Source organism: Mirounga angustirostris, unplaced genomic scaffold (genome assembly GCF_029215605.1).
Source record: "Mirounga angustirostris isolate CCGP_5_RB_7025 unplaced genomic scaffold, mMirAng1.0.hap1 SCAF_10, whole genome shotgun sequence".
NCBI classification, from domain to species: Eukaryota; Metazoa; Chordata; class Mammalia; order Carnivora; family Phocidae; genus Mirounga; species Mirounga angustirostris.
This window is the reverse complement of record NW_026991718.1, coordinates 115,801,482-115,812,671: the sequence shown is the minus strand read 5'-3', so window position 1 is coordinate 115,812,671 and position 11,190 is coordinate 115,801,482. Positions and strand designations below refer to the sequence as shown.

At 48.5% G+C, this 11,190-nt stretch overlaps 1 protein-coding gene across 23 annotated transcripts in view; it reads right to left on the bottom strand.

Annotated features, from left to right (window-relative positions):
* Window positions 1-2,372: 2,372 nt before the first annotated feature.
* Window positions 2,373-11,190, bottom strand: part of EPB41L1 (erythrocyte membrane protein band 4.1 like 1) — a 121,451-nt gene continuing 112,633 nt past the window's right edge. For all 23 annotated transcript variants that reach the window (XM_064573116.1, XM_064573115.1, XM_064573112.1 and 20 more), the window contains 2 exons: window positions 10,742-10,858; window positions 2,373-5,785 (listed from right to left, as the gene is read on the bottom strand). In XM_064573116.1, the coding sequence (XP_064429186.1) occupies window positions 5,777-5,785; window positions 10,742-10,858 (126 nt within the window). In that variant the 3' untranslated portion in view covers window positions 2,373-5,776. The remainder of the gene's footprint in view (window positions 5,786-10,741; window positions 10,859-11,190) is intronic.

The following is an 11,190-nucleotide window of genomic DNA, read 5'->3' as shown; positions in this document are numbered from 1 at the left end:
TAATAAACGGCTTCTCTTTGGGGGTCTTGCTCTGTGCTGCATGGTTCTGTCAGTCAGGGTTCAACCAAAGAAGCAGAATCAATAGGAGACATATATTAAGAGGTTTATTGCAAAGAAATGGCTTATATGATTGTGAGGACTGGCTAGGTAAGTCCAAAATCCATAGGGCAGGCCATTCGTATATAACTTCTAAGCCTTACACTAACCCTAGTAAGTAGATATTAATATTCCCAGCTTACAGAAGAGAAAACCGAGGCTCAGAGAGGTTACACAGCTGGAGAGTGGCAGAGTTAGGATGCAAACCAAGGCCTGACTGGCTATTCTTGTCCCTCTGCTGCTGCTTCTTAGCTTGTCTGTCACCCTTCCTCAGTGACAGCTGGACACACCAATTTGTCTCAGTCAAAACTCATCTCTTAGTGGGTTGCAGACTAGACGAGGCCCTGCAGTCATGGCTAATCACAATAAGCTGCTGCTGGATTAACCAGAGATGACCTCCATCAGTCACAGTCACGCATGTCACACTCAGCCCGTCATGTCGGTTCCATTTCCTGCCTGAAGAAGCTCAGCTCCCTCCCTGACCCTCCTTATTCCCAGGGCTGGGTGCTGAGCTCCGTGGCCTGGTCTCAGAGCTCCCTGTACCAGCTGGGCTCACCATCTTCTCAGAGACTCCAGCACTAAATTATGGGCTTGGAAGCTACAGATGGGGGCCCTGGAATGCCACCTTATGGGTCACATGTGCATCCAGATCAGGTTTTCAACTCTGGTACTACCGACAAATCAGACCAGATTTGTTGTGGGAGCTGTCCTGTGATTATAGGATGTTTAGCAGCATCCCTGGACTCTACCTACTAAATGCCAGTAGTACCCTTCAGTTGTAACAACCAAAAATGTCTTCCGACATTGCTAAATGTTCCCTGGGGGAGGGCAAAATCACTCCCCTCCCCTCCGTTTGAGAACCACTGATCTAGATTAATCAACCCCAGGTTATTCCCAAGCAACACAGAGGCTGACCCTGTATTTCTGGGAGATAAAGATACAGATCCAGAGTGTGTGGGGACCCAATATTTGCAAACCGTGTCCTATTCCAGAACTCCACGGGTGACAGATAACTAAAAGAAATGTACAGGAAAAAATTCAGGGAAGGATTCACAAAGCTCCTGAAAGCAATTGCCTCTGACAATGGACAGGAGTCTGGAGAGGGTTGAAGAATTGCTTTCCACTGCACAGCATTTTGTGTCATTTAGTGAGTTACCTTTAGAAAGAAAAAAATAGTATTTGGTATTCAAAATTACTAGGAAATGCTCAGAATTTAAGTTTAGAATAGTATTTAGAATGGTATGTACCGGATAACTTAGGCTCTGAAGAGATATACATACCTGGAAAAAGAGTGGAAGAAAATGCACCCAATTATTTGCAGTGGTTCTCACTTGTGAGATTTGGGGCAATAAAGAAAGGTGAGTCACTTAGTAGAATAGCAAGGAAAGTGTGGTACATGCAACTCAGGGAGCCCAAGGAGTAAGTTTTACATGGATTATGGCTTTTTAATTTTATATCTTTGCATTTATTTTTATGAAGACCTCCTTTCCTTGGCAAGTGACACTAGTTTTATGGAAGTAATATCGTTTCATATATATGTATGTATATATATATATATACACACACACACACACACACACATATATATAATTTACAGGGTTCGTTTGAATAACTAAGTCACTAATGGGACAGGTGGCACACACAGGGATATGGCAATGTATGTGGTGGTGGGCCAAAGTTGAAGCTGGGGGTTGCTCTATACATGCATACTAGGCTCCCATGGAGAGGGTTGTAGGAAGAGACCCCAGTGTAAGTGTTCTTCTTTCAGAAAGAGGAGGGATCATGCTGTTCCTCCATACATCAAGCCCCTCTGTATCCTGGGGCCCACATCTTACTGTTCCTTCTGCCTAGAATATTCTTGCCCAAGTCCCTCACCTTACTGGCTCTTTCTCTTCATTCAGCTCCTCCTCAGGGAGGCCGTAACTGGCCACCTTATTGAAGTGGTCTCCTTCCGCAACCATTACCTGCCTCTGTGCATTTGCTTCCTGGTGCTGATCACTCTGGAATTGCCTCTGGCTGCTTGCCTGTTGTATTATGTGTCCCGTGCTCTACCAGCCCGACAGGTCCTGGAGGGCAGGAACTTAGTCTTACCTGCTGCGCCTGCACAGTCTAACCCAAGTCATGGACCACACTGGAAGCCGCAAGTACGTGTTGAATGGAAGTGTTCAAGGGTGGGATTTCTTCCACCCCCGTTTTCGCCCTTCCCACAATGCCAACTTGTACTGGTAGCTAAGGTCAGAGAGAGAGAGAGAGAGAGAGCAGAGATGCCAAGGCAGTTTGTGGTTCAGCATCAAACACATTTATTTCACTTTTATTGAGTATACAAGAACAGAGAGCACACGCATACAGCACAGAGCACTGAGGTGGGGGAGCGTGGGGACGAGAGGGGAGGGAGGGGTGTGAGTAAAAAGGAACAGGACAGCATCGCAGTTGGTTGGTAAGTGCTTTTGAAAAAAAAAAAAAAATCCTTTAGAGTGATGTTGCTCATGCAATTGCAGGCCAGTCTTGGAATGTGCTTGCAGGATTCACAAACTGAAACAGGTCCTGGCACTTCCTGTCCCCTCAGACGGAAAAGATCCCAAGAAAGCAAAACAAGAGAAAATGAAGATCTGTGGGACAGCAGACCCGGAAAAGACCCTGGAGAGCATCTGGTTTATCCTGCTTATTTTGCAAACAGGGAAACTGAGGCCCCAAAGGAGGGGGGTGGTGGGACTAGTCCAATGTCACATGGTGAGTTAGGGGCTGAGTCAGGATACCCTCCAGGAGATTTTCCATATGCTACATGGTCTCCTGGGTGGAGAGGCAGCACAGAAAGGATGAGAAATGTAAAAAGGAAAAAAAGAAAAGTAGGTTGAAGACAGACAAGACAAACATCTATATTGTCTATGAAGAGGAGGATGGGAGGAAACAGTGCCCTAGATTTCAGCTTTGCAGCTCCCCTCCTCCCTTGTGGCGCTCCCTGTCTCTCCACGGAAGGAAGGTCACAGCATCCGTGGGACGGAGAGTTCCACAAACCCTAGCCGGCCCACACGCTAAGCCTGGTCACTTCATCCCTGCTCTGAAGCCACAGAACAAATACTCTCCCTCTGAGGTGTGACCAGTGTGCTCGGGACGCCTGGTTCCTGCAAAGACAGGGGTGCCTGAGCCAAATTCCGGGTAGCCCAGGGAGGATGGAGTCATTCCAGTTCTTGGCCCAGAAAGAATAGGAGCTCTCCGGTTGAAAGGGGTGCGAAGGAGGTTCTGTGGCTTCTCCACCAAGATGGTAAAAAGAACCCGGTGCATGGAAGTGAGCTGTCGCACTCAGGGGGGTTGGAGTGGGGGCCACCTGTCTTGCTGGGAGGCGGGGGGGATGTGGCTGAATCTCCCATCTGAGCCCCAGGGGCAGGGCTCTCTCTGCCTGCTCTCTGTCCCATTTTTGCCCACAGACGCACACACTGCTCTGGTTTCTCATCCTCGGGTCAGCACCAGCTTAGCAAACTAAGTGTATATGTCATTGGGGTAAGTGAGAAGTACGCCGGGGCCCTCGGGGGGGGGGGGGGGTATCCCTGGGCAATGGCCAATAATTGGAGAGAATGTGGAAATGCTCTCAGAGGGGCAAGCCATGATTGAAGATGTAAGGCTGGCTGAGAGGACTTCCAGGTCCCTCCCCTCCCCCACATTCTCTCCTGCAGTCCCAGCATAGTGCCTGGCACAAGTAGGTACTCAATAAATATCTGCTGAATGAATTTAATGACCGCTGTAGAGGTGGGACAGGGGGAGGTAATATGGGACTGAGAAATTAAAAGTGCGGTGGGGACATATTCCTTCCAAAGGGGACTCATTGAGCTCAGGGAAGCAGCTCCTGGCAGGCAAGACTGGGAAAGCTCAAGCTTTGGAAGGGGTATTCTCCAAGGGCTTCTGTGGTCTGAAGGCAATTCTGGGGACTGACAGTACAGGCTCAGAGCTCAGACGCTGGCTAAAGGGGAGGTTTCCAAAGCCAGAGTCTCATACATAGAAGGAGCCTCTGAGCAATACCACCTTTCATCTGAGCCTTGTCGGGGGGGGGGGGGGGGAGGGCAGGCAAAGCCTTTGGAAATGAAGTTCTGCCCCATGGGGCCTGCCCTGTGTTCATGGTCTCTACCATGGCTGCTTTGGCCCAGGAGGAAGAAAACGAATGTGGGAGGCACAGAGGACAAGAGGCAGCCAGGCTCTCCAGCCAGCCAGGTTAAAGCCACCATCCTGTGCGGCGGCTGGTGGATGTCACGTCGCTTTGCATGGGGAGTCAGCTGTCACAATGTGGTCAGGGAAAAGATATGTGGCCGAAGAAAGAGAAGACTGAAAACCAAAGCAAACCCCCTAGGGAGGTATGGGGGCTGAGCCAGGGGACCCCTGTAGCGGAATCCTGACTCTGGACCCCACACCTGAGCACAGACCAGGCCCTGGTGGCTACTGCCCGAGGGGGATGCGGGGAAGGCATCTTGGACTACATCTGTGTTTCTTCCTTCTTGCCAAACCCCTGCCCCTCCATCTGGGGACCCCACCCCTCCCCACCAATCAACCAATTACAAATACCACACACTGTATTACTACGCTGAACCGTCAGCTCCTACTGCGAGCAGCCCACAGCCAGAGTCCAGGTCTCCTCGGCTGGGCCGGTTCAGTGAGATCTAAGAACCTTGCGATACATCAATCACAGTCGGATAATTTTATAATTTTAAAATGTCAGCTTCATACTTACCAGCACTGTTTATTTTAATATTTGTTTCCTGTTATATGTCATATACATAACTTAAAAGCACATCCATCCACATCTCCTACAAGCTGCACTTTCATAATGAGAACCCATAAACATACAGTGTCTACTTTCCTTCCTGTGGCTGGGTTTTCTGCTCTTGCCTTCTTTTCTTTTTCTTGTCCCAAACCAGAGTCATCTGCAGCGGCCCTTGGCGGGACTGGGATACCGAGGGTGGGGAGGGGGAGGGGGGAGCCAAGACAGAAATGACAAGACGCGTGAGGCGAGGGGGAGGGGAGGCGGAAGAAAGGAAGGTGGATTTTGCAGCCCAGTGTCAAGACCCAAAAAATAATCATCCAGGGTTCCTCCTCCTTTCCGAGTGGGGGATTTTCCTTCTTTCTTGGCAAACGGTTGACGGCGCGTGTCTTGCTGACGCGACTTCTCTTGCTTTGCTGCGAAAGTGTTTCCTTTGCACTGGAGTGGACGGCACACACCTCAGGACAAATGGGATGCTCGTCCACGCAAGGTCACGTGCAGAACCAGGGTTGTTTTGTACTCCTACGATCACTGTGGTCTGGCTTGCCTTTGTCATTCCGCAGGGCTTCGAAAGGGGGAGCAAGAGATTATTGTCATTACATATATATATTTTTTTTTTTTTTTTCCTGAAAAATCCCACCAGTTCTTCAATTTGTCTGCAAAGGAAATGTAGGTGTTCAGATGTTGGTTGTTGCTGTTGGCCGATTGCGTGACCAGCCCCAGCAGCAGTGCAAGGACGCGGTGTTTCCTGTATATATATCTATATCTATATATATCTATATATATATGCTTTTCCTTTCCCAGTTCCTCTTCGGTGACAGTATGTCACAGCTGGGACTTCGGTGTTGAGTCGGAGAATCCAGAATGAAGGCCCCTTCTTAACGGTTCTCTGGCTTGGGTTGGACCAGAAACGCCAGCATCTCTTCACAGAGGTCAGGATTCCTAGGGCCGGAGGCGTGGAGGGAAGGGGACACAAAGGAAGAGGATGAGAAAAATTAATAACTTTTGCTCATTCATCTTTAAATATGTGGCAAGAGGTTGTTTTAGCTACCTTTCCTGTGGCTCAAGAAGATAAAGTGACTTGTCCAAGGCCACACAGCTGAGACCTGAACCCACATCTGTCTGGAAATCTGTCCAAATTTCCTTTAACACTAAGAAGCTCAGATCACATACATGCAGTTCACCTTTTCTTCCTACCTTCTCTCTGTCTAAGAACTGTTCAGTTGTGATGGCAGAAGCTCTTTGTTTTTCCTCTCTGATCTCCATGGGCCTGTGTGTCCTGGGGATTAAACCCCAGGGAGCAGCATTTCCATAAAGAAACTGGAGCCTGGATTCCAACTCAGGTTTGACTCCAAAATTTTGTGGTCAAGGGCATGAGCTCTGCAAGCAGACCTCCTGAGTTCATTCCATAGCCTACGAGCTCTGCCACCTTGGGTGAGTTTATTAACTTCTTTAGGCCTCCAGGGCTCGTCACTGTGCGTGGTGCATGGGAGACACCCAAAACCACTTAACAGGTGGGGTATCCTTCCTGCCCTCTCCCACTCACATAGGGTCAAGTACGAATGGACTCACAGACATGAAATCCTTCTCAGTTTAGTTGACAGATGGGAAAATGGAGACCCAGAGGGTTCAATGTCATAGTGAATTGGTGACAGAAATGAGACTAGAACCCAAGGTTCCTGCTCTGAAACAGGTCATTTTTTCCCCTCCCACTTCATCCAAATCTTGAAGGTAAGGAAGCTGGGGGTTGCTGGCAGTGTTTGGGAGACAGGTCCTGTCTGAAGGAGGTGGGCCAGTGGGAGAAGATGGAGCAGAAACCGCACATCTGGCCGTGAGTTGCCAGGGGTAAAAAAAGACCCTGTGTCAGATGCGTGGCTGTGCTTTACACACTCACAGCAGGAACTTCAAAGAGGAGGAACTTCAGCAGATGTTTCTGGAGGATTCAGGGAGGGGAGAGAAGCTAAAGGCCAGCAAGACGGACACCTACAAGGAGACAGGGCTTGTACACCAGGCTGGTGGTAGAAGCTTACGGTCTGACTTACTCAGGGCTCTCATCCATCGCTGAACATGGCGAAACCTCAGGGGATAAGGATGCGGGCTCAAAGCACTAAGCACTTTCTGTATGTGAGGCCCTGTCCTTGTGTGTCACTGCTGTGGACTGAATATTTGTGTTCCCCAAATGGGCAGGTTTATGCCCAAATGGGCAAATTTATGCCCCCCAAATGCATACGTTGAAGCCTTAATTCTCAATGTGAGGGGCTGGGGGTCTTCGGGAGGTACTTAGGTTAATAAGGGTGGAGCCCTCATATATAGGATTAATGCCCTTATAAAAAGATACACAAGAGAGATTCTCTCTCTCTCTCTCTCTCTCTCTCTCTCTCTCTGTGCTCCCTTCCATGGAAGGATACATAGAGAAGACAGCCACCTGCACCTTGATCTTGGACTTCCCAGCCCCCGTAATTGGGAGAAAGAAATGGGCGTTGTTTAAGCCACCCAGTCTATGGTGTACTGTCATAGCAGCCCAAACTGAAGTGCTCACAGATGTTTAATTCTTATAGCAGCTCAATTTCTAGGTTAACTGTAGATGAGGAAACTGAGGCCCAGGGAGGTTCCCCTGGGCAAACTGCTAGCAAGGAGTTTCTGGCCCCAAAGCCTGGGTGTGTTCTTTCTACTTTATTCTGCTAACTACCTGAGGACTTTTTTTTTTTTTTTTTACAGTGGCAGGCTGCACTTTAAGTCCTATAGCTCAGTGTACACACGATGTGGGATGTCTTCAAAAGCCTTTACACACTTCAGAAGTGCCAGGGACATCTAAACAATGCCATTTATTCGTCTCAGTTTATTATATCAGATTCTGAATGTGCAGTGTTTTGTTAGCTTACTTTGCGTTGATAGTCATCAGTCACCCTTCGCTTTTACTGAGCACTTATTATGTGCCAGGCACTGTGCTAAGTACTGTTATATATATGATCTCACCAACCCTACAGGATAAGGAGGTTAGGACCCACAGGGTGGCTTTGGAGTCTCATAGATGAGCTTTGACTCCCGCATCAAGCCCTATGGCTCTGAGCAAGTCACCTAACATCTCAGGGGCTCAGTTTCCTCATTTCTGAGAATGAGCAGATGACAATACTTAGGTCAAGTGCATGGCCTGGTGCCCAGAATAGTGTAAACATGCCATACATTTCAGCAATTATTATCACCGTGATTATGGTTGTTGACCACTAGCTGATGAGCAAAGTGCAGAGATAAATAATCTGCTGGAAGTCACATTGCTAATAACAGGCAGGGCTGAGACTGAATCCAGGTTTGCAGGATTCCAGATCTTTCCTTGGGCTACCAAGATACATCCATCCATCAATCCGACATGTTTCAAGCACTTTAAAAAAGACTTTTCAAATTCAGAGAAGACCTCTCCCCCAGAATGAGTGAGTCTGACAAGATTAGGGGGCCAAAGGTGGTTCCTAACTAGTGGCAAAGCATGTGGGGAGAAAAGGCAAGGGAGAAACTTCTGTCTTTCCAGGGTGACATGAACAAGGTGACCTTTACAGAAGAATCTGACAGGGAGAGAAGGAGAGACAGGAAGAGAGGGAAGGAGAGAGAGAGGGAAAGAAGGAAAGAGAGAAGGAGGGGGTTGGAGAGAGAGAGAGAGGAGAGACAGAGAGAATGGTGTTGCGTGGGACAATGGCATCAAAGGAAGAACTAACAGAGGGGTGAGGAGGAAGAATGAGACCCGCCAAGTGGGCAGATATGAAAGGCTGCACGGTGGCAGGGGTGGGGGGAGTTGGGGGGGCAGGATGTGGTGGCAGGGACTAGAGCTCTGAGCGGCCAGGGAAAATGGGAAGGCAGGAGCCTGGGGGACCGGCTGGAAATGCTCTGGGAAAGATGGGGAGGAACAAGACAGGGAAAGGAAAAAATAGGAGAAACACGTTACAGGTACTCTAGGAAAGCAAATAAACAGCCAGAAGTCATTGCCTGGGAGGCGCTTGCCCCATCTCTCCATTTTGCAAGTGAGGAAACTGCATGCCCACGGGGGAATGGCTGGGATTGGAGTCAGCACAGAATTCTTTGCACCAGTGGCTGCACAAGGACTTCCTAAGGACCAACATATAAATACAGACTCCCAGGTCCGGTCCAGTCCTTCTAAATCAGACTTTATGACCACAGTTCTCCCAGGTGAAGCTGCCAGTGCGCTACCACTCGGAGATCTGGGGGATGAAAAGCAAGAATAACTGGACGATGGAGTGGACAGGAGGGACAATTTGCATGGAAGCCTGAGGAAGGCTGGGAGGTAGGCTCTGCCCATGACCAGCTTATACTTCGAGAGCAGTGCTGTCTAACAGAAACAGAAACAAGAGCCACGTATGGAATTTACATTTCTCTAGACGGAATTCGCTAAATTTTCTAGATATTTCTAATTTCCTTAAATCTTCTAGATAGAAACTTTTCATTTCTAAATAAAAATTCTAGATTTTAAATTACCTTAAAATGAGTAACAGAAACAGGGGACATGAACTTCAGTAATATGTTTTACTTAACCCAATATATCCAAACGTGATCATTTGAACATGTAATCAACAGAAACACTATTGAGACATTTGCATGCCTTTTTTCATATTAAGTCTTCAAAATCCTGCATGCATTTTACCCTTAAAGCAATCTGATTTCAGATTAGCCAATTTCAAGTGTCCAGTAGCCATGTGTGTTGCATGATGACAAAGAAAACATGTCCATCGCTGCAGAAAGTTCTGTTGGACAGCACAGTCTAGACCAGGGTCTGGCAGCCTTTCAAAGTGGCAGGAAATGTTTCAGTGCTTTTTCTTCTGACAGGAAAGGGGTGGTGATCCGCATTCTTGTATCTCTCTAGAGATCACGGTCTCATTCATCAGGGAAGAGGGCAAAAAGGAGATCTACTCCTTGTAGGTCTTTTAGATGAGTTCTTTTTTCCATTGTGGTACAACGTATGAGACGTGTAAAGAGCACAAATCCAAGTATACAGCTCAACACGTTTTTATGTATGTATACACCCAAGTGACCTACCTGTTCAAGACGCTGACATTTCCAGCACCCTCAAAGGTTCCCTTGTGACTCCTCCCTGTCAATATCACATCCCGGAACTAAGCACTATTCTGACTTTTGCCATCATTGATTAGTTGGCCTACTTTTGAACTTGTATAGAATTCTCGCACTCAACTCAATGTCTGTGAGATTTCATTTTATAGACCTGATAAAATTCAGTCAATTTCCAGAGGGACCTGAAGAACCCCTCCCCCAATTTAGGCTGATAAAAGCCCTATCCGCTATAGCACCATCTCCTTCTTCTTGTTCAGCAAGGCACAGATGGTCTGTCCATAAGGAAACAGAAAAGTAAGTTTCTGGCCCAGGGTAGCCTGAGAAGTCAAGGGTTTGCAATCTAGCAACACAGATGGGATCGAGAACTCTGGTCATCATATTCCCCTTTAGCAATATCCAGTGACCTGGGATGGAGGCAGAGACTCAGGGACAGGAAGGTGGCCCTGGGCCTGAGGGGCCTTTTTCTAGCTTCAAGTTTCTAGTTAATGGCCGGTGAGGCTATGCTTGTCTCCAGCTGTCCCACCTCAGGACCTGCTATCAACCCTCTCTCCCGGTCCTTATCACTTCCAGATACACTTTTCTGGGTCTGGGGCCTGAAACCCCCAAGAAGCCAAGGAACCAGTCTTCCCCCGCCATCACCCACTCTGATTTGTTGTATTTGGGGGAGCTACTTCTCTCCTTTGAGCCACAGACCAGGAATGTGGGCACTTAAAACTGTGCTAGGGACCAAGCCACCTGACGGACTCTCAGATGGAAACGACCCTGAGAAGATCTTACCATGGTTCCCTCCTCCCTCTCCTGGCTGCTGAGCCTCAGAGGGCTTACCTGTGGCTTCCTGTCCCTCTGCTCTGGGGACGGGTCTGTTTCTCTGTATACGACAGCTTTGGTTACCAGCATGTCAGGATGCTGCAGTTTGGCCTCCTTGATGGCCAAAGCCAGGGCCTGGTAGAAAAGAGCAACAAAGTGAGGAACCACAGGATTTCGAACACAGGAGAGGCCATGGAGACCGACAAGCCCCTTCGTGTACAGCTGTGGAATAGGCCCAGGGAGGGGCAGTGGTCAAAGAGTTAAAGGGAGAGCCCAGAGCTCGGGGCCTCTGGCTCCTTCAGGCTCCCATTCTATGTCTCTTCCTTTGGGGTTCATTTGGGGTTCCTTGTCTGAACAAGGATCAGCATGAGGTGGACTTCATCTCTGCCCAGGAGGGCAGCTGTCCATGGGTGACCCAATACGGGAGAGACTGGGGGACTGGGCAGGGCCCCCGGAAACAGTGTTCC